This window comes from Heteronotia binoei, chromosome 21, assembly GCF_032191835.1.
Source record: "Heteronotia binoei isolate CCM8104 ecotype False Entrance Well chromosome 21, APGP_CSIRO_Hbin_v1, whole genome shotgun sequence".
In the NCBI taxonomy this organism is placed as follows: Eukaryota; Metazoa; Chordata; class Lepidosauria; order Squamata; family Gekkonidae; genus Heteronotia; species Heteronotia binoei.
The window spans coordinates 30,377,007-30,400,979 of record NC_083243.1 but is presented as its reverse complement, the minus strand read 5'-3'; the positions used below and the strand labels follow the sequence as shown (position 1 = coordinate 30,400,979).

The following is a 23,973-nucleotide window of genomic DNA, read 5'->3' as shown; positions in this document are numbered from 1 at the left end:
GGAAGTTTGGGAAGTAGGCAAAGACTCCAATTTGGGGCAAGAGAGGGGTAGATCTTCTAGTGAGAGGAGAATTTCCTTACCTAGTCAAACAAGGAGTTAGCTCTGAAGAGTGCAGAGATCCCTGGTCTGGTGTGGTTTAGGGTTGCCAAGTCCTCAGCTTCCCGCAGCGGGGGACTCTCTCTCATGCGCAGAGCGCGTGCACGCTGCGATGACATCACCCAGAAGTGACATCATCCAAATGGTACCTATGCACCATAGAGTTTTTACCTCCCAAATACCTAGAGCGTCCAGGAAAACCATAGAGTTTTCCCGGAAATGCCTAGAGCGGCCTCGCATGGGCGCCACCATTTTTACGATGTCACTTCCGGGTGATGTCATCGTGCCAGCGACGTTGGAAGAGGTTCCCCCCCATTGACCCAGTGTGGGCTGGCGGGCTGGGAACCTCCTGGGCAGGAGAACCCCTGCCTGGACCTGGGGATTGGCAGCCCTAGTGTGGTTAGAAACTGCCTTTACAGGCCTTAAGAGTCAGTTAAAAACATAAGATGATTTCAAGAGAAGGGGTTTGGCTACTGGAAAGCAATGGTCCCTCTCTAAGTTGTGGAATCTAGTGAGCAAAAATTCTACTTCATGAGCTACTGGCATTAAAGTTGTGAGCTACTGCATAAATTAGCTTGCTCTGTGGCCATTTTTTCTAAACTAAGACAAAAATGTGTGAGCCAGAACCTAAAAAACCTGTGAGCTAGCTCACACCAACTCAGCTTAGTGGGAACACTGCTGGAAAGAGTGTACCAGCCTTCTGGAAACCAAAATAGTTAGAAAACACTCAGAGAAAGTGTACTGAAGTGGTTTGGGGAAAAACTCTGGAACAAAAGTCTCTCTACATAAAGATTTACATCACTGTGAGAAGGTTAAGAAACTCTCATTAGCCTGAAACTTAAGAACTAAAGTCTGTGCATATACTGGATTTCACCAGACCTTTCTCATGTTAAATAAAATATTGTGTTATTTTTAAATTTCAGAATGCCTTGAGTGCCATTTAATTTCTTTAAGTTAAAGCTGGCGTCTGATCCATCCTTTAGGTTCCTGGGCTGAGCCAACAGCCAAAATATTCTGCTATGAAAGGGTAGGACAGCCAGAGTTCTTCAGCAAAGAAGAAAACACATTACTAGGGCAGCTCAGTCAGTAAAGGAAAAGAGGAATGGAGGGAAAATCTTGCCTCTGGGGAGGGGAAGTGGACGGGACTGCCATGCCTGTCTTCTGCACGGAGTGATTCAGAGTTGTGCTTGTGTGGTTCTCCTTGCAAACAGCACAACAAGGTACTGCTGGCTGAGGTTACTGATCTCACAGGTTTATTTTTGGAGTGTGAGAGCATCCTCTCAGATTTGGGCAGCCCCTGATAAACTTGCCAGGTCAGCTCGGAGGCAAAATCCGTACGTCCTGAAATGTTGATATACACACAGAGAGAGTACATCAGAGTGAGCAAGGATTCAAGCGACTGCCTATAGAAGAGAGTAGCAAAAAGGGAGCAAATTTGCTTTAAACCATGCAAGAAAGGCTACAAGAGACATAAACGAGGGGATGGGGGGACAAAGACTGTGAATTTACAGCTGTAGAAGCAGCATCATTTTCAGCTAGAAACTACTTGTGGTCCTGGAAACAATGGCAGGCATAATGTATGGTGCCTGAAGCAAGCTTGCAGTGGGCAAGCATTAGGGTTCCCATTTCCCTGCTTATGGCAGGGACCTCCAGCAAACTTTAGTCCTTGATGCTGATGCTTAGCTGGTTAACAGGTGGAAACCAGGGCAAAAGGTTGTGTGTGATCGTCCTGGGGGGTAATATGAAAAATAGGGCCCTATCTGCTTACAGGAAGTTCTAACCATAGAGTTCGTGGCAATTCCTAGAGCTACCAGATTAGGGGGCTTTTCACTGGCCAGAAACATTATAGTCAGCATTTCAAGTAAGGAGTCAAGAACTTATTTTACTTTTACTTTTTCTCCTGGGACACTGTCTCCCCAACTCTGCTGCTGGTTGCCCTAGCATGCTTCCATCCTTGTCCCTCCCTCCAAGGAATGCATGAAACAACAGTGCTGCTGCAACAGTGCAGCACCAGCAAGGAGGTCAGCGCTACTCTTTAAAGTTGCCAACCTCCAGGTGGGGCCTGGAGATCTCCCGCTTTTATGTCTGATCGCCAGCTGGCAGAGTTCAGCTCCCTTGGAGAAAATGGCTACTTTTAAGGGTGGGTTCAATGGCATTGTACCATGCTGAGGCCCCTCCCCAAACCCTGCCCTCTCCCAGATCCATCCCCAGGTATTTTCCAACATAGACCTGGCAACCCTACCTTCCACGCATGCTCCCTATGCTGCTAGTCAGTTACAGGCCTGTAGCCACAGAGGGGCCTGTGGGGGACCTGCCCCCTGACTTTCAAGCAGGGCCCCCGACTCCCAATGGGCCCTCTGGGGTGCAGCCTGCTTTTTTCTTTTTGCCATGGCCAAGCCAGCATAGTGTCATCAGCGGCAACCAACGAGCTGAGCAGGCACAGTGCACTGCAGCAGCAAAAGCAGCGGGCAGAGAAGAGGGAGGTGGAAGAAGCTGTGTGGATTGGGCTGGGGAGTGGGGGACAGATGGAGATGCTGGCTGCAAAGTGCTGGGGTCGGAGATAGGGAGATGGAAGGAAGCTCCCCTGCTTGCGTGTAAGGTGCAGTCCCTTCTTGGCTCAAAATTTTAGGGTTGGCCATCTCAACTTGGCCACTTTCAGAGTCTCCACCTTTTGCCCCTATCCCAGAAAGCTTCTGAGAAGCAGCAAGCCTGCAGTGGATGGGAAAAGGTGCCCCCAACGGTTTTACAGGCTTCCCCCCGCCACAGCCAGCTGGCCGGCAGGGGAAGCTCCTCCCCCACAGCCACCCTGTACCTCTAGAGCTTGGGCAGGACCTGCAAACAGGTCCAGTTTTAAAATGTGTGTGTGCCTTTAAATTGGAGCAGGAAGTACTTCATGGGGATGGGTTAGCAACAGCAGACCTCGTGAGAGTGCAGCCCCTCTGTTTTGCTTTCCTTTCGGACAAGTGAGTGTGTGTGTAAAAGAGCAGCGTAGCCCCTGTACTTTCCGGCTTGGTTGTGGAGGCACCAGAGACTCCTGCTTTGTTCTGCTGCTTCAGACCAACACTGCTGCCCACTTGCACCAGAGACAGTTAAGCGTGTGTGTGAGTGAGAGACAGAAAACAGTGGGAGGGGAGGGAACTCTATTATTCCCTATGGAGACTTATTCTCATAGGAAATAATGGAGAATTGATCCGTGGGTATCTGGGGCTCTGGGGGGGGCTGTTTTTTGAGGTTGAGGCACCAGATTTGCAGCATAGCATCCAGTACCTCTCCCCAAAATACTCCCCCAAGTTTCAAAAAGATTGGACCAGGGGGTCCAATTCTATGAGCCCCAAAAGAAGGTGCCCCTATCCTTCATTATTTCCTGTGGAGGGAAGGGATTTAAAAGATGTGCGGTCCCTTTAAATGTGATGGCCAGAACTCCCTTGAAGTTCAATTATGCTTGTCACACCCTTGCTCCTGGCTCCGCCCCCAATGTCTCCTGGCTCCACCCCCAAAGTCACCAGATATTTCTTGAATTGGACTTGGCAACCCTAGTGCCACTGGACTCTAACTTTCATCGTAAAACTAGGTCAGCAATTCCCAACATGGTGTCCAGGGGTCACCATCAATGTTCCCTCTAAACTGCAGAGTCTTGTGAACAAAAATAATACTTTGTGAGCTATTGGCATTAAAGTTGTGAACTACTGCATAAATTAGTGTGCTCTGGGGCCATCCTTCCTGAGCTAAGACAAAAAAGTGTGAGCTGAACGCTAAAAATCTATGAGCTAGCTCACACTAACTCAGCTTAGAGGGAACATTGGTCACCAGGTCAACTGATGTTAAGGCCTCCCACAATTACAAGTGACCTCAAGACCCCTGGAGAAAATGGCTGCTTTGGAGGGTGGACTGTAAGCCAAAATGCCCTCAAAATGAGGTTGGGGAATTGTCAGGTGGGCACCTGGCTCACTCAGGATCTTTTTACCTGTGTATACAGGATTCCATGTCCAGAAAAGTAATGCTTAAAATATTAGGGACTCTATTTAAGTAAAACAATTATAATTTATTAAGAAAAATATAGGCTTCCATACAAGATAAAATACTCATAAAAACACACATTCAGTCCTAGAAAACATAGATAGAGAGATAGGGGAACATATGGGTAGACAAACAGGGCGATATTTACCTATCGTAATCTTCAAGGAAGGCTCCAATGGCGACGAGCGAGGAAGTGGGAGAAGGGAGCCGAAACTGATCAGGAATCGGGGATGGATCTATGCAGCGGAAGTTGGGATACTGATAGAAGCACACCTGTGGGTAGCTAGTCCACAGATTATAAGGACTTTCTTGAGCCCTTAGGGGATGGGAGGTACGAGGGAGGAGGAAAGTGGTCAACTAGTGCATGACCTCACGAAAAGGGGAGGTTTCGCAGTGACCATAAGGGCTGGACTACTGCGGCAACCAATGGAAAGTTCATTGGTGGCACCTAATTGGGTGCTTGCTCTCGACCAATAGACTTGCTTGGATCCTGGATACCTGAGTGAACTTTCAGGTTGAAATGGACAAAGGGGAGGCTCCAAAATGACAGTTGGGGAGAAGAATAGAGAGATTACTTGGGTGGGGAGATGTTTAGGACTATTAGACTTATCTAAAAGGGTGACAATAGAGAGTCAAATCATGGCCTAGGTAACACCCAGTTTGTACAAAGGAACTTGGCTCTGGCTGAAGATGGTCTTCCTCTTCTTCTGTCTTCTCCTTGGCACTAATCTTTGTCTTGAGTTCCGTCAAACAAAGAAAGTGGCGGTTGGACGATTAACCATTCCTAGGGTGGGTAGGTTGCTTGCAGGCATAGGTGACATCTGGTGTGTACGTGAGCCGTTCGCTTTGCTGAAATGGAGTCAAGCCTGGTAGGAAGATGGCTGCATGTGGTGTTAGCCCTCCACGGTGGATTCCATGGTCAGAACTTCAAAACAATTCGCCTGGATAGCTCCTGGAGGCGTAGTCTCTTCTGCTCCCTGGCTGAGATGGATGTCATACGGAATGACGGGAAGTCTTCCGTTCTCCTGGTGGGCACTCTTTTACAGGTCTAGAGTGCCTTTGTAGCGTTGTGGCTGCTTGTACTGCATAAGTCCCTCTTGCCCCTGGATAGGTGTACTCACACTCTCTGGCCAGACATGTGCGAGTCACTTCTCCAGTTGCTCTGGCAACCAGGCTGGTAATTACAATGTTATGCAAGGGGGTTTTTCCTCACAGGACTTACGGCATTATACCCCACGGAGGTCCCTAGACTCTGCAAACCCTGCCCTCCTCAAGTGTCCAAATCTCCAGGAATTAGGGTTGCCAATCTCCAGGTGGGGCAGGGGATCCCCCAGTTTGGAGGCCCTCCCCCCCGCTTCAGGATCACCAGAAAGCAGAAGAGGGGGGGGGAAGTCTGCTGGGCATTCCATTATTCCGTATGGAGATTGATTCTCATAGGGTATAATGGTGAATTGATCTGCGGGTATCTAGGGCTCTGGGGGGAGCTGTTTTTTTGAGGTAGAGGCAGTAAATTTTCAGCATAGCATCCAGTGCCTCTCTTCAAAACACCCTCCAAGTTTCAAAAATTTTGGCTCAGGGGGTCCAATTCTATGAGCCCCCCAAAAAGCTGCCCCTATCCTTCATTATTTCAAATGGAAGGAAGGCATTTAAAAGGTGTGCGGTCCTTTTAAATGTGATAGCCAGAACTCCCTTTGGAGTTCAATTATGCTTGTCACAACCTTGCTTCTCGCTCCACCCCAAAGTCTCCTGGCTCCACCCCCAAAGTCCCCAGATATTTCTTGAATTTGACTTGGCAACCCTACCAGGAATGTTCCAACCTGGAGTTGGTAACCCAAGAGTATATGTCACTGTTTCATGTGCGAATCTACACATAACAGCCAAAGAGTTCTTTTCTTCTAATTTTCTTTCCATGGGATATGATAATTCAAGATCTTACATGTTGTCAGGGTCTTAGATGTGATCCCTTCAATTGATTCATCCAATAACACCAAACTTTGCTGCTTTCTGTATTCATCTGAGTAGGGAATCTCAGAGAAATGTTGAAGGGCTAAAGCTGGAACTTGAACCACACTTGTTAGAGAATAGGTTCCATTGAACACTACGGGACTTAGTTCTGAGTTAATGTGCTAAGATGCAGACTGTAAATGTCCTTCCTTGTTCCCAGAAGAGAAAGTTCATTCATTCAGATTTGGGCTGTTTGTTTTTCTTCCCTGATTGTGGCCGCAGCTTCAAGCTTCCATCTCCTGAGACTATTTTGGGCCTCGGCAAATCTCTACGGCATGCTATATTTGGGGCATGGAAATCCCTAGCGAATATGAAAAGACCTGCCTTTACTGTCACTCTTGCTGCGTGAGAGAAAGGTCAACTGGTGTCTTCTGTGGATGAGGCTAATTTGGTGCACACTGATTCATTTTGCCTCATTTCAACAATCTCTTGTTAGGATTTATTTTATTTATTTATCTTATTATATTTGTATCCCGCCCTCCTTTGACGGGCTCAGGGTGGCTAACAACAATTAACACAACATAGTATTAATAATAAAATTACAATAGAATCATTAAAATCATTACATATAGTTTCCTACAACTTCAGATTTCAATCCCTAAAATCCAAGATGGCATCATTATTGGTTTTTATTTAGCGCCTATTTAGCATGGAGTTCTATGTCCATGAAGGGGTCTGCCTAAAGTCAGCTGTGCTGTCTTTAAAGCATTTTCCAAGAGGGAGTAGTTCACTACAAGAGGTGTCACTACAGTAACGTTATGTCATGTTGGAACTTTGTTTGGACTCTCTTTGAACAGCTGGTTTCTCTCTTAGATGCTCATCTCCTTGCTTTTGTCCAGTTGTGGCTTCTTTTTTTCAGGGCATTGGGAGTAGGGTTGCCAGGTCCAATTCAAGAAATATCTGGGGACTTTTGGGGTGGAGCCAAGAGACATTGGGGTGGAGCCAGGAGGAAGGTTGTGACAAGCATAACTGAATTCCAAAGGGAGATCTGGCCATCACATGTAAAGGGACCACACACCTTTTAACTGCCTTCCCTCCACTGGAAATAATGAAGGATAGGGGCACCTTCTTTGGGGGCTCATAGAATTGGACCCCCTGGTCCAATCTTTTTGAAACTTGAAGGGTGTTTTGGGGAGAGGCATCAGATGCTATGCTGCAAATTTGGTAACTCTACATTAAAAAACAGCTCCCCCAGAGCCCCAGATACCTGCAGATTAATTCTCCATTATTCTCCATTATACCCAATGGGAATCGGTCTCCAAAGTATATAATTGAGTGCCCAGCATTTTCCTCCCCCCCCAGCTTTCTGATGACCCTGAAATGGGGGGAGGGCCTCCAAACCAAGGGATCCCCTGCCCCCACCTGGCAAGGGATTGGCAACCCTTATGTGAGTGAGCAAAACATGGGGGGATATAATGCTTCAAGTATCACGGTTGCAGTGTGTACATAAAGCACATCTGTAATGCATGTATGCTAAAAATGTAACCCTGGCTTGAAGGTCTTCTTTAAAAGTCTCTATTGCTTTATTTATTTACTGAGATATTTATACCCAGTTTTTCTTCCCAGTGGGAACCAAGAGTGGCTCTCTAATTCAAGCAAACTGAATTGCCAGGCACCAATAATATAATTTGTGGTGATCTAATGAAGTTCTCTGCTCCTGGTCTTTGCACTCCTAATGAAAATTTTCTGGCTAAGGGCCTCAGGTTGGGAAATCTCTGAAGATTTGTGAGTGAAGCCTTGGGAAGACAGAGACCTTAGAGTGGTACAATGCTATAGAGCAGGGGTGGCCAACGGTAGCTCTCCAGATGTTTTTTTACCTACAACTCCCATTGGCCATGCTGGCTGGGGCTGATGGGAGTTGTAGGCAAAAAAAATCTGGAGAGCTACCGTTGGCCACCCCTGCTATAGAGTCCACTCTCCAAAGCAACCATTTTCTTGAGGAGAACTGATCTCTGTAGTCTGGAGATCAACTGTAATAGTGAGAGATTAAAAAAAAAACCAACTAAAAAAGTGGGAGATCTCCAGTTCTCCCTAGAAAATGGATGTTTTGCCGGATGGAGTCCAGGGTTTTTTTTGTAGCAGGAACTCCTTTGCATATTACCTTTGCATATCACACACCTCTGATGTAGCCAATCCTCCAACAGCTTACAGGGGCTTTTAGTACAGGGCCTACTGTAAGCTCCAGGAGGATTGGCTACATCAGGGGGGTGTAGCCAAATATGCAAAGGAGTTCTTCTGAGGTCCCTCCCTTGCTGAAATCCTACCTTTCTTAGGCTCCCATCTCAATTTTCTAGGCATTTCCTAATCTCTTTTCCTCTCTTTGGCAATCCCCATATCCTCTCCCTGATTCATTCCCTCCTTCTCAGCCATTCTCTGATCTACTTTTTATCTGCCTCCCGTCTTCAGTTATATTCATTCTTTAGTTACTTTTTCACTTATACCCCACCGTTCTCCACAGTGGGGACCAACACAGCTAACATTTATTCTTTTTTTCCTTTTTATCCATAACAACAACCCTGTGAGGTAAGTTAGGCTGAAAGTATGTGACTAGTGCAAAATCAACCAGTCAGCTTCCACAGCAAAATGAGGATCTGAACCTACATTTCATCTGAAGCTCTAACTGCTACACCACACTGGATTTCATAGGGTGGCTGCAGTTGAACAGTAGCAAGCAGCCAGGCATACTTGAGTCACGCAAGTCAGACGGCATCAAGTCACCCAGACGTTGCTGCCAGGCCTTGCCTTGCCATCCTCCAGATTCCCCCAGGATTGCAACTGAACTCTAGATGTCTGTCTGCCTGGAGAAAATGGCTGCTTTGGAGGATGGACTCTGTGGCATTATACTATGCTGAGGCCTTTTCCCTTCCCAAACCCTTACAAAATATTCAGGAATTTCTCAGCCTGGAGCTCACTGACAATTCTAGCCAGGTCTGGTAGTCCAGTTCAAGAAATATCTGGGGACTCTGGAGGTGGAGCCAGGAGCAAGGTTGTGCAAGCATAATTGAACTCCAAAGGGAGTTCTGGCCATCACATTTAAAGGGACCACACCACACACCTTTTAAATGCCTTCCTTCCATTGGAAATAATGAAGGATAGGGGCACCTTCTTGGTCCAATCCTTTTGAAACTTCGAAAATAGGTATTGGATGCTATGCTGCAAATTTGGTGCCTCTACCTCACAAAACAGCCCCCGCCCCGAGCCCCAGATACCTGTATAATTCTCTGTTATATACCCTATGGGAATTGGTCTCCATAGGGAGTAATGAAGTGCCCAGCAGACATTTCCCTCCCCACTCCTGCTTTCTGATTATCCTGAAGCAGGGGGTGGGCCTCCAAACTGGGGGATTCCCTGCCCCCACCTGGTTTTCTCCAGAGCTAGTGTCATAGGAATGTGGTATGCTGGGTGCTGATAAGTGGAAAACGCCTCTCAGATGAAGACACTTGAAACAGTATTATAGGCTTTACTGTTAGAGGCTGATGACTCTCTCTCGGCTTGACTTCGCGAACGAAGATTTAAGAAAGGTGCAGTAGTCCACGTCTGTTGCAGGCTCGCTGGTGGCTGACAAGACCAATGCGGGACAGGCAGGTCCGGCCACAGTGGCTGCAGGGAAAAGTCTGATTTGGGGTTGGTGCTGTAGCAGTACGATTCTTCCTCGATCTCCTTTTGTCCTCAAGACCAGCTATGCGTGCATTCTCAAAGGAAGAGACAGCCTGGTGGATGCTTTGCGATCTGAGGCTAGGTCAGACTACTGGTGATGGTTAATGCAACAGGTACCAAGGGATTTCTTTAAGGAGTCCTTGTACCTCTTCTTTGGTGCCCCTCTATTTCGATGGCCGGTGGAAAGTTCGCCATACAGGGCAATCTTGGGAAGGCTGATGACTATCCACTATATATTAAACTTCTTTAAAGGATGAAGGTCTAAAGTAACGTCTTAAAATCAAAAACTTTTTTCTGAAAAACAAGAACTATCTGCGTTTGCAACACGGTTGACATTGGCACTTTATTTGTCCTGCGGAGTCCTGTGAATAGTCTTCAAGCGTCTTAAGTCGGCAATGGACAGGATTAACTGCAAGCACTTTTGAAAATTTATTCTCTGCCCTTTATACCTTGTATTCATGAATTCTGGATAATATGCAATAATATGTGACATTATTGTTTAAAAATTAATTAATTATATTTTTGAAATATTTTTGAGGTAATTTTCATGATTTATTCGTTATTTTCCCCAGTTTTTTGTGTTGTTGTATAACCCACCTGGGGATTGGCAGCCCTACAGGGCCAAAATAGGGCTGGAAAGCTTGCTCCTAGAGCTTTGTATCTCTTGTTTGTTTTAGATAAGCCTTTGGCCTTTTATTTTGAGTGAATTGTTGCAGATCTTCTTAAATGTGTTGTCTTGCTGATTGAGGTGAACTCATTTAAAAGAAATATTGATACGGGATAATGTTTTGGTTTTGAAGCTTTGAGAATTGAGGGAATCATTAGCCAAAGTAGCTGTGCTGGGTGTCGGCCTGTGGATCTCCTCCTCTCGGTTTTGCAGGGACTTTGAAGTGGTGAGCTGAAGAAAGCAAGTGGTTGCTTGAAAATACTAATGAAGGAAGGAAAGAGATATGTTGCTGCAATTAATTAGTATATCTCTGGGAGGAGGAGGAGTGGAGATAAGAAACAAAAAGAAATGAAGATTCCTTGCCACTTGTTTCTTCCCTCCCTAACTGTGTCCTAAGGCTTGGAACTGAAGAATAACTTGCATTGTGGGTCAAAAGTTGTGGGACAAAAGAAAGAAAGAAAGAAAATTTTCAAGTTGGGGAATATAGTTTGTTTTATTTAACTGTTAAACTTGTTAGATTTACTGGTACAATATAGCCAAGAATCTCTATTATATATCAGAGTGCATAAGTCTCTGTTATATAGCAGACTGCACAAGATTTACACGCAGCATCAACTTGGTACTGTGAGGCTGTGATCACACACACTAAATAATGCACTTTCAACCCACTTCCAATGCACTTTTCAACTGGATTTTGCCAGTTCACACAGTAAAATTCAGTTGGAAAGTGGATTGAAAGTGCATTATTTAGCGTTTGTGATTGCAGCCTGTGTGTTTGGGCTAGCAAAGGTATAGAATTGTCAGTTTTAAACTAATAATAGTCCTTTATTAGGGAACACCATTCTAGGGTAGCATAGTTTGAGGGATAGGGATAGGATCTAATCTAACTAGCTGGATGGATGCTGATTTATTTATTTATTTTATATCCTGCCCTCCCCGCCAAAGCAGGCTCAGGGCGGCTCACAACATAAAATCCCACAAACAATTAAATTAATGAGTATTAAAATTACACATTCAATAATAAAATAGATATGAAATGATTAAAACAGTTAAAACAGAATATTGAGTTGGTGTTATTCTGGTGGCGACGGCCTTCTTCCACTTCTCTTGTGCCAAAGATGGAGAACGTTCTCCTTTTTGGTGTGTGTGGAGGAGAGAGAGAGAAGGAAGGAAGGAAGTAGGAAGGAAGTCTTGTCCCTAAGAATAGCATTCCACTTTAAAGCAATAATATCAGATAACAGAAAGGGAAGGATGCTCTCCGTGTGTCCTGACCTCTGTGTCTCTAAATCTATGATGCCATCTCTGAAGTCTGAAGCAGGAGAAGTCTGAGTATACACTCCTCCACTTCCAACAAAACTAAGTAGGGAAGGAAAGTAGCGGCATAGTTATGGAAATGAAAACAGCTTATCCATTTGAAGAGGGATGGTTGACTCCCCTGAGCAAAGTGAACTATAGGTCTTTTTTGCTCCTCTTAAGCAGTCAAATAGATTTGATTGTCTCCCACCTACTTTCCTGAGATGAATTCAGGATTGCATTTACCCTCTCAAGAATTACAAGTTATCTCCAGAGTCCTGACTATAGCTATCAGATCCCCTGGAGCTAATGGCAGTTTCAGAGGGGTGAACTCTACAGCATCACATTTCTGCTTAGCCCTCTTCCCAAACTTCACCCTCCCCAGGCTCCACCTCCAAATTGGCAGGAATTTTCCAACCTGGAGTTGTCAGCCAGAGGCCCAAACAATAAAGCTCTGATCACCACCCCCTCTCCGCTGTAATTGTATACAGAAATGGACCTTTTGTATAGGACTAGTGGAAAGGCAGCTTCCTATTTTGTTTATTTATTTAGTATATTTATATGTTGTTTTTCTCCTGGAACTCAGGATGCAAAGTGGCTTAGAAACTTTAAAACACACCATCTAAGTCACAATCAAAACACTGCATCAAAACATCCGTTGGTCACACACCAGGGCTTTTTTGTAGCAGGAACTCCTTTGCTTATTAGGCCACACACCCCTGATGTAGCCAGTCCTCCTGGAGCTTACAGTAGGCCCTGGAATAAGAACCCTGTAAGCTCTTGGAAGATTGGCTACATCAGGGGTGTGTGGCCTAATATGCAAAGGAGTTCCTGCTACAAAAAAAAGCCCTGCACAGCCCTTTTATTCCAAAACTCAAAATTGGGGCAGAAGCAGGAATTGGGCATATGAAAAGGGCATTGACACAAAGTACACACAATATGAAGTACAGGTTAATTTACATTGCAAATGAAATTGTGTTTGTTGTGGAATGATGGTATTGATGCCTGGATAACAAGCAGAATGCAGAAACCTGGGAATGGGAAAGCTAACCACATTTGATGCTTGTGTTGTCCTACACTGTAATAATCCCGTGGTTTCCTTAATCATCCTGAATCACAGTGTAGCCTCATTCTGATCTATAACTTTACATTTGAAGGTGTTCACAGAGGTAATTAGTATAACTCTCAATTTGTCACCTTTCCTGGTCTCCACATAAACTATTAGAAGATATGTTGCATCTTTGAAGTCAAGTTTTATATATTTTTATTTCATTTCATTTATAAAATGTCTATGTTGCCTCTCTAGAGAGTACTGATTGAGTATGGACTTCCTTAGTTTGTACTTGCCACTGTGATCTGCAACATACATGCAAAACTATCTGATTGTAATGATTAGTTTGTCTTCTCTGTATATTTTTGGATTCTTCTGTTGATAGATTCATTTTTTACAGATATGTATCTAGATCTTTTAATTTGCTGAATAGTAAAGTAGTTCTCATACTGAACAACAGGAAAAATGTGTCATTATTAATTTTCATTGTTGTAGTTGCCTATACCTCCCCACTTCTCCAAGTAGTGAGAAGTTATATAACAGGGGTGGCCAAACTACCTTAACATAAGAATACACATTAGATGTTTGAGAGCCACAAGACATGAACACCAGATGTTTGAGAGCCGCAAGGAAGGAAGGAAAGCAAGTAGATGGGAGAGGGAGAAGGGAGAGGTGAAAAGAAAGCAACTTTGACTTTAAATGCATTCTCCAAGCCTCCCACATTGGTTGGCTTGGAGAAGTGATTTAAAGAAACAAGTGCCTTCTCCCAGCCAGCCAACAGAGCAATGGGGGCTTTGAGAGCCACATGTGGCTCCGAGCTGCAGTTTGGCCACCCCTGGTATATAGAGAGAACTCATCTGAGGTGGTTCCTTTTGGACCATTGCTGTTTCCATGGCATTCTCTGCATTTATAGATGCAGGCCGCGCTTTATTTTTTTTTGGTAGAAAAAGCCCAGCAGGAGCTCATTTTCATATTAGGCCACACCACCTGGCCTGGGAGCACGTGGCTGCCGCATGCGTGTGTGTGAGAGGGAGATCCTCTGCCCCAAGGTGTTCACACAGCACAGAGAGAGAGAGAGAGAGATCCTTTGCCCCAAAGTGTTCACACAGCCAGCTGTCTCTGTCTTTGCATCTTAAAAATTACTCTTCTTGACTCATTGCTGCCCCCTCCATTAAGCTGAGGAATAGTCTAATGGATTCTTCAACAGAGTACAAATAACTGGAAAGCATTCCCATTCATGTTGCTCAGTCTGCCTCCCCCAATCTGATTTTAATGCTGTAATGGAGCTATATAGTACATTTAATAGAATATAATATTCAGAACTTGGCTGCATCCATTTATGTGTTGAATAAATGCACACACACACAACCACACATACCCTGCATTATACCAGTACAAACCTTGATATCCTCATATATAGATGGTGTTATAGAAAAACAACCATATAGGCTGGAATGTGTGATAAGGTTGCCAGGTCTGTGTTGGAAAATACCTGGAGACTTCAGGGGTGGGAGTGGGAGAGGTTTAGGGAGGGGAGGAGTCTCAGTTATAGAGACCATTCAAAGCAGCCATTTTTCCAGAGGAGCTGATCTCTGCCAGCTGGAGATCAGCTCTAAAAGTAGGAGATCTCCAGGCCCCACCTGGAGGCTGGCAGCCCTAAAGACATTCCTTCCCCTTGAATTCCTGTGTAGAATAGGGTTGCCAAGTCCAATTCAAGAAATATCTGGGGACTTTGGGGGTGGAACCAGGAGACTTTGGGGGTGGAGCCAGGAGACATTAGGGGTGGAGCCTAGATCAAGGCTGTGACAAGCATAATTGAACTCCAAAGGGAGTTTGGTCATCACATTTAAAGGAACGGCACACCTTTTCAATTCCTTCCTTCCATAGGAAATAATGAAGGATAGAGGCACCTTCTTTTGGGGCTCATAGAATTGGACCCCCTGGTCCAATCTTTTTGAAACTTGGGGGGTATTTTGGGGAGAGGCACTAGATGCTATACTGAAAATTTGGTGCCTCTACCCCAAAAAACAGCCCCCCCAGAGCCTCAGATAGCCGCAGATCAATTCTCCATGATTTTCTATGGGAATAAATCTCCATATGGAATAATAGAGTTCCCAACAGACGTTTCCCTCCCCTCCCCCCGCTTTCTGACAACACTGAAGTGGGGGGAGGGTCTCCAAACCGGGGGATCCCCTGCCCCCACCTGGGGATTGGCAACCCTAGTGCAGAAGCAATGGGGAAAGAAATGGGAGGATTTACTTACTTCATTTGTACCCTGCTCCCCCCCACGGAGATACAAAGTGGCTTACAAAATTCACTCCTCTTCCATTTTATCCTCACAGCAACCCTGTGAGGCAGGTCAGGCTGAGAGTGTATGACTGGCCCAAAGTCGCCCAGCAAATTTCCATTGCAGAGTGGGGATATGAACCTGGGTCCCTCAGATCCTAGTCTGATATCAGCATACATGGGATTATCGATGAGCTAAAGTGTTCTGCTTCAAAGAATTTGTTCTGTCCTTTGTGAGATTTGAAAATGAGATAATTATACTTTTTAAAACATCTTTTTCAGGTGGAGTTAGTGCTGCCGTAGGGTATCCACTGGACACTGTAAAGGTATTAAAAATTGTATTTTTCTAAATTCTGCTGAAATGATAGAATATCTAAAACACTTGGAATGAATCAAATTGGGGACATTCCTCTCTCTCTCCTCACAAGGATACAAACTAGAATAGAGGTTGTGGAGGAGAAGCCATCTGGCCATGAATAGAATTCCTCTACCAGAATTTTCCATGACTATGAGGTAAACAGTTTGACAGGATTCCGAGACTTTCCTACCACTCTGTGCTCTCCCAATTTTTTCTCGTTGTTTTCTAAGACTCTCATATTATAGAGAGCAGGAGGTGACAAGCCCCCCTCCCCCAACATATTACCACCTGAGGAAACTCCAAAATATGCCTCTTCACAGTAACAAATTGTGGCTTATCAGAGCCATAACTAACTAATTTTGTGGACAAGACAAGAATATGAAATTGTGCCCCCTATACTTTCATAGTAGACATTTTAGTAAAAAGTTAAATACATAAACAAGGCCAGGATGAGGCAATTCACAAATTTAATTAATAATAATAATAATAATCATTGCCCATTCCCTGATCCTTTAACTCAGGGGTGGGGAACCTCCATCCTGAGGGCTGTATATGGCCCTCAAGGTGACTTGGTGTGGCCCTCGGGGATTGCTGGACAGCCTCTCTGGCTGGGGCCTGACTGGCCAGTGTCAGTGTATTGTTGGAACTCTCTTTCTAGGGCAAGTGATGCTCTATATTCATAGTGCTTGGGGGGAGGCACAGTGGGAGGGCTTCTAGTAGTCCTGGCCCTACTGGTGGACCTCCTGATGGCACCTGGTTTTTTTGGCCACTGTGCGACACAGAGTGTTGGACTGGATGGGCCATTGGCCTGATCCAACATGGCTTCTCTTATGTTCTTATGTACCTCAGCAAAACACAGGTTTGAAGGCAAACATGTAGTTCAATCTCACTTGGGCTTGGATATAGTGGAGGATTTCCACCAGTCCTCCCATTCATCCCTAGATTTCCAATTCCCCCCTCCCCCCATGCTGTTCCTGGGGGTTTCTGTCTACTAGGAGCAGCATTTTGGACATGGTGCATATGGGTTCCGGAAGGAAAAAAAATCAGGTTGCTAGGCAGAAGGGTAAAATTCAAGACCTACAATGCAACATTTTCAGTACAGTATGTAGTCCCCGTACAGGGTCAGTTAGTTAAGCAGAGAGTAGGAATCTCAATGCATGAAGAAGATGGAGTTATTTCAGACCCTGGAGAATGCTGATCTTGTGGGGAAAAGTCATGACATAAATTGAATCAGACTGCTGTTCTTTGCTGATATTAACTTCAATTCATGCTCTCACAGGTCAGGATACAAACAGAGAAAAGCTATCATGGAATACGGCACTGTATCGTAGAAACTTACAGAACAGAAAAGGTATGTATTATTTATTTATTTCGATTTATATCCCACCCTACTCCACCGAGGCGGGCTCAGGGCGGCTCACAACATAAAATTCTAACAATAAATCAAAAATTAAAATACATTAATAATTTACACAGTAAAATAAAACACAATGTCAGCGTGCTATGCTACAATCTTCTTAAAATTCAGCTATTCAGGTATTCAGATATTCCGATATTCTGATGTTCAGATGTTGGTCAGTTATATGCCAACCGGAAGAGGACTGTCTTACAGACCCTGCGGAACTGCCCAAGGTCCCGCAGGGCCCTCACCTCCTCTGGCAATTGGCTCCACCAGCAAGGGGCTGTGATCGAAAAAGCCCTGTCCCTAGTTGACTTCAGACGGGCCTCCTTTGGCCCGGGGATTGTAAGGAGATTCTGAGAACCCGATCTCAGCACTCTCTGGGGAACATACGGGGAGAGACAGTCCCTAAGATAAGCAGGTCCTAGGCCATATAGGGCTTTAAAGGTAATAACCAGCACCTTGTACCAAACTTGGTATATTATCGGCAGCCAGTGCAGTCCCCGAAGCCCCGACTGAATGTGCTCCCATCTAGGGAGCCCTAATAACAGCCGGGTGGTGGCGTTCCGCACTAGCTGCAACTTCCGGGTTCGGCACAGGGGCAGCCCCATGTAGAGGGCATTATAGTAATCCAATCTTGAGGTGATCATTGCATGGATCACTGTTGCCAGATTGTCGTTCTCCAGGAAAGGGGCCAATTGCCTTATCTGCCTAAGGTGAAAAAATGCAGACTTGGCAGTGGCTACTATTTGGGCCTCCATAGTTAGGGCAGGCTCCAATAGTACCCCCAAGCTCTTGACCCCGTGTGCCGCTGTCAAAGGCACACCGTCAAAGGTAAGGGTATCTCCCCCCACCCCCCCCCCCCGGATCACGGCGACCTAAGCAAAGGACCTCTGTCTTCACTGGATTTAGTTTCAATCCGCTCAGCTTGAGCCATCTAGACACGGCTTGTAACGCCAGGTCCAGATTTTCTGGGACACAGGCAGGCTGATAGAGATAGTAGATAGAGTAGTAGATAGTAGATAGAGCTGGGTGTCATCAGTGTACTGGTGGCAGCCCAGCCCATACCTCCGGGCAATCTGGGCAAGGGGGCGCATGTAGATGTTGAACAACATCGGGGAAAGTACTGCCCCCTGAGGCACCCTGCAATCAAGCGGGCGCCTCGGGGACAATTCATTCCCAATCGCCACCCTTTGTCCCTGACCATCAAGGAAAGAGGAAAGCCATTGTAGAGCCAGCCCCTGAATCCCCGCGTCGGTGAGACGGCAGGTCAGCAACCGATGGTCGACCGTATCGAACACTGCTGATAGGTCTAACAACATCAGTACCGCCGAGCCGCCTCAATCCAGATGCCACTGAAGATCATCCACCAGAGCAACCAGCACTGTCTGCGTCCCATGACCTGGACAAAAGCCCGATTGATGGGGATCAAGAACGAAAGCATCCTCCAGGAAAATCTGTAGTTGCAACGCCACTGCCCTCTCAATAAGTTTACCCAAAAAGGGTAAATTCGAGACCGGCCGATAGTGTGCCAATTCGGCTGGATCTAACGTTGTTTTTTTCAAGAGGGGGCGGACCACCGCCTCTTTAAGAGGTGCTGGAAAATGCCCTTCCATCAGGGATCTATTTACGATATCCCGTACAGGATACCTAAGCTCCCTCTGGCAGGTATTACAAAATCCCTGTTGACTAAAGGCTTGTGGAAGGGTCCCCAACCTTTGTATGCCTGTGTACAGCTTTGGCATTTTGACACAGTGTGGTGGGTACAGCCACAAAATGACTGCTACCAGAGGTGGAGTCAGTCATGAAATGGCTGCCATAGCTCACCTTCAACCACACAGTGAACATTCTTATGCTGTGGTGGCAGCTGCTGCCAAAGTCAATTTAAAAAAAAAAAATCTGTGCAGCCAACTGATTCTCTAACGGCCAATCAGAAGCTGTGGTGGGGAAATGCCCCACCAGGCTCTGCCCACTTTCTGAAAGCACTTGGTGGGCCCCAGGAAACGTATAAGTGAGAACCAAGTTTGCACCATGTTGGGGACTCCCAAGATACTCCGTAGATCTCTCTCTCTCTCTCTTTATCACTACCTTGAGTTCAGTGAGATATGGTGGGATGGGAATGTGTTCAATAATAAATAAATAGACAAACAACCATCTACCTCATACCCACACACGGAGTTTGTTGATTTATTAATAGAAACCCAATCAAACTTGATCTTTATAAACCCCATTTTATCTGAAGAAGTATGCATGCACTTGAAAGCTCACCCATTGTATAAAAGTAGATCCAATTGGGTAGCCGTGTTGGTCTGAAGCAATGTGACAAAGTGTGCTTGAAAACTCACAGCCTGAATAAAACTTTGTTGCTCTTAAAGGTGCTGTTGGACTCTGTCACTTTGAATAAAAAGTTTGTTGGTCTTAAAGATGCCACTGGACTCCCACTTTACCCCATTTGAGCAAGTTAGGCATGCATGTGATTCATCCTTCTCACCCTGTTTATAAAAGACATTGTTGTTCTCACTTTCAACTAGGTGCCTGGTTTCTTCAGAGGTGTCTCAATGACAATTGTCATGGCATCATTCATTTCCTCATTTTCATTTGGCGTCTACAAAAACTTCCTCTATAACATCTGCCGATTAAGATATGGCTCTGCGGACAGCAAGCCATCAAAAGTGGATATATCTTTTGCGGGATGTGCTACTGGTGCAGTCCGGGTAGGTTCAGAGTGAAACAACCTATTATCAAATCACTGGAAGGAGAAATGAGTATGCATGTATTTCATTTGGGTGGCAGAAGTATTTTCAAAACTATTTACATTTTGTTTTAATATTTTAAAAATGATTCTTTCTGCCTTTTTTCCTGAAATGTAGACAGGACTGATACCAATAATTATATAACTATCATAAAATGCTTTAAGAAGAGCACGTTAATTCGTGCCAAATGCCTTCCCAAAGTCGTCACAGTCCTTAGCGGATGCACTGATCTGAGTTTCAAAATACTACCCTAATAAACATCTTCCCCCTTTTTCCTTGCTCTTTCTATGGCTATATATGGGTATCTCAGCGCAGAATCTTTTCTTTTAAATCTCTTATTACATGACTACTTGGATTGAACTATTCTAATCCAAGTCTCCTATGAATAGAGACCCAAAGGTGGTATGATGTATTTCACGGTGAACATCTTTTTTCTGATAATCCTGGAATCCTAGTACTTTCAGTACAACCTATCATTCTTATAAGCGTTGTAGTAAATCCATACATAGATATGGCAGAAATGAATGTACAGTGTGGCTGGTGTGGCATTTGGTGTTGGCAAAAAGGCAGATAAGAGAACTGAGGATAATGCACTCATTCAGGATCTCTAGGATCTGAATTGGGGTGCATGGGTGGAAGGAAACCATTTTAATTGGTTGCCAGGTCCACCAAACAGCTTCGGTTTGCTTATCCTGGACCTGTTTTCTAGTTCTTCAGAATGCCCAAAAGCAGGGGTGGAATTCTAGCAGGAGCTCCTTTGCATATTAGGCCACACCCTCCTGATGTAGCCAATCCTCCAAGAGCTTACAATACTCTTTTTTGTAAGCTCTTGGAGGATTGGCTACATCAGGGGTGTGTGGCCAAATATGCAAAGGGGCGTCTGCTAGAATTCCACCCCTGCCCAAAAGTATACCTGAAGGCTGTCGATTTTTAACTCCTCTGCTTCCCAATTAGGTTGTGCTTCTGGCACCTGCAGAGATAGCTAAAGTAAGACTGCAGATCCAGAAGGAGCCACATCACTTGATGGCATCAACCCACCTCCTTGCCTCCAAGCCCAAGTACCATGGTGCTGTGCATTGCTTGCAGATGATAATAAAGGAAGAGGGTCTTGGGGGTCTCTACAAAGGATCTTTGGCTCTGTTGTGTAGAGACTGTCATTCGTTTGCTACCTATTTCCTCACTTACTCTGCCCTCTGTGACTGGCTTACTCCAGCTGGGAAAGACAAACCAGGTATGTGAAGAAAACACCTTGGGGTGGCATATAAGACCAGTTCTATGTTTAATATATTTGTAGGAATGTTTCGGTTCACAAACTTTAATGCCCATTTTGCTGTTGGGAATCACTATGGAATGGTGCACATTAATTCATCACCTTTACCCACCATGCATTTACATTTCATTGTGGAGTATTATATGCAAGAAGGAGAACTGCAGGGAGAATGCAAGAGGGCCGTACTGCATTGTGAGAACAGTACAATCGTAGATGTGTCTGTGGTTAAACTATTGATCAAAAATCTCCCACACTAGTGGCGTCTACAAGATCCAGGCAAAAACTAACAATCAATGTCCTGTCCAGGTTAATGTGAAGTCTTGCTCATTTCAGAGTCGCTTTGGCTCCTTAGAGCAAACTGGCTAAAACTACAGGTTGTCTTTGTCACAGTTTTGTGATTGCTGCATAACTTCCATAAAGCTTAAATTGCAGTGGGAGATGGCACAACTAAACTTATCCTAGTTACTGGGCACCTGGGCAGCTTTAGACACCTGCTGGCCCTCATCTGGAGTTCATTAACATATGGAATTCACTGCCATAGGAGGAGGTGGCAGCTACAAGCATAGATGGTTTTAAGAGGTGATTTGATAAACATATGGAGCAGAGGTCCATCAGTGGCTATTAGCCACAGCCAGGGTATTGATGGAACTCTCTGTCTGGGGCAGTGATGCTCTGTATTCCTGGTGTTTGGGGAGGAGCAACAGTGGGAAGGCTTCTAGAGTCCTGGCCTCATTGATGGACCTGCTGATGGCACCTGGGTTTTTTGGCCACTTTGTGACACAGAGTGTTGGACTGGATGGGCCATTAGCCTGATCCAACATGGCTTCTCTTATGTTCTTCTGTTCTTAATTCTACTGCACACACTGTAGTATTCATTAACTAGCATGAAGGAGGAGGAGGAGGGAGGAAGGAGGAGTTGGTTTTATATCCCACCCTCCACTACCTGAAGGAATCTCAGAGCAGCTTACAATAATCTTCCCTTCCTCTCCCCATAAGAGACACCCTGGGTGAGGTCAGACGTTCATAAAATCCTGCTATGAGTATGAGTGGAGTCCGGAAGCATGTCGGATTTTAAGCGATTGTCCAAACGTCAGCATCTGCAAATGATGGTTAGCTTGTTCGAGTCCCGCGTTGAGACGACTGGGGTACGGACTAATTTGATACTGCTTTAAATCAGGAACAAAATCCTTCTGACGGCTCCTGAGCGGAGTTTCTCTGTTTGAACATTCCATCGTTGGCGACTCGTCGGAAGCACACCACCGCTTCCCTCCCAAAGCCCCTGCAAGTGATATCACTGCGCCAGTGAATGAGCGAGCGAATGTTGGCTCGATAAATCGTTTACCCACCCTTATGTCCGGAAACAAAAATCATTTTTTAAAGTAGATGTGAACTAGATGTGAACTGATTTGAATTCCTGGGTTCTTTTCTGCACGCGTAGTGCTCGTGCTGGAAAAGTAGTGCCAAACTTTAGCACTTTAGTGAAACTTTAGCACTAGCAAAACTTTAGTGATCTGACCCATTTAAAAGCGACGTGCTGCAGATAGCGGGCATCACTGCGCATGCGCTAATGCAGATTGCCATCTCATGAAACGAGGTCCGGTAGAGCAATCTGATCGACCAGCGACGGGACCCACATGGGATAGAACGGGCTGTTGTCTGATCGGAAAATTGGTTGTGCGGATTATAATACAGGCGCGTTGCAGATGGATTTAATGGTGAGTGTGACCGCACCCCCTGTGAGGTAGATGGGGCTTGGAGGAGATTGATCATCAACTGCTGACACTGGTGCCTGGAGAGTAATTGATGGGCCAGCTGCTGTTTGTTCAGCTGAGGAACTGCCTGGCAACTCTTCCAGGTCTGTTAACCCTTCCAGCTCCTCCTCGTTAGGGCTCATGACACCCAGCAGGCTGCATGTGGAGGAGTGGGGGATCAAATCTGGTTCTCCAGATTAGAGTCCACCACTCTTAACCACTACTCCATAGCTGGCTCTCAAAGTCTTCCCCAGAATTAATAACGTTATAGGAGTTGCCAGGCTGGGAACTTCCTGGAGATTTGTGAGTGGAATCTGGGGAGGGAACTCAGCAAGGATGCGTTGCCACTGAGTCCACCCTTCAAAGGTGCTGTTTTCCCAGGGGAACTGGTTTCTGTAGTCTGGTGATCGCTTATAAATCTGGAAGGATTAGTGGTTCTAAATATAGAGAATTGTTTGTTGTGAAAACAGCCTCTGAAGAAACTCTTGAGATGGGAGGAGGAGAGCTTGGAGGAGATTGATCATCAACTGCTGAAAAAGTTGAAGTGAAAAGCCTAGAATATCCAGGATCAGTGTTAGACTGTTTTCATTTTTATCCATTGAAACCTTCTGTTTTTTATGGACCTATGGTGGAGACAAGGTATTCACGGATTTGTGAAGTCACTGATTTGTGTATCAGTTCAGGATTGCAAGATACATAGACTGATATACTGTGAAGATTCCCAGTGGTCTTTGTTTGGAACTGTTTTGTATACCTGCAGGTGGATGTTCAACAGGTGTATCATGTATTTTGTGGTATATGGTTGAATTTGTACAAACACATCAAAGGACACGTTGTCTGTTGCAAGTGTACTTTATTGAATGGCTACTTTTGCACATTGTTTATTTATGGTTTCAGTCAGGGCTTTTTTTGTAGAAAAGCCTAGGAGGAACTCATTTGGATATTAGGCCACATTCCCTGACTCCAAGCCAGCTGGAACTGCATTCCTGCTCAAAAAAAGACCTGGTTTCAGTACTATACAGTGTGCTTCCAGTTTTTGTATTTTTCTTCTGGAAGTTGGCAGCCCCAGATGTTACTAGGATATAATCTAATAGGGTGGATTCTGTTTAGCACCAGTGGAACAGTGTTTATGGAAATGGCCTTTGCAGCCTCCCCTCTCCTTTGCAGCCTACTGTGCCCCCTGAAAGCATGCACCTGAAGGTCAGTGGACCACTTGAGACAGCTTGGGGGGGTGAAGCGGGGATCTGCAGTAACAAAGGGGAAACAGCAAAATTTGCTCTCATTTACAGCTGGTGGAAGTACCGGCTGGCTGTCAACTCTGGCTCAGAAAATTACTGGGCATTTGGGGTCAGTATCTGGGGAGAGACTTCC

At 45.3% G+C, this 23,973-nt stretch overlaps 1 protein-coding gene across 1 annotated transcript in view; it reads left to right on the top strand.

Annotated features, from left to right (window-relative positions):
• Nucleotides 1-23,973, top strand: part of SLC25A47 (solute carrier family 25 member 47) — a 44,877-nt gene that overhangs the window by 10,632 nt on the left and 10,272 nt on the right. The window contains exons 2-5 of the mRNA XM_060262217.1: nt 15,354-15,397; nt 16,709-16,780; nt 19,360-19,542; nt 20,536-20,812. Of these exons, the coding sequence (XP_060118200.1) occupies nt 15,354-15,397; nt 16,709-16,780; nt 19,360-19,542; nt 20,536-20,812 (576 nt within the window). The remainder of the gene's footprint in view (nt 1-15,353; nt 15,398-16,708; nt 16,781-19,359; nt 19,543-20,535; nt 20,813-23,973) is intronic.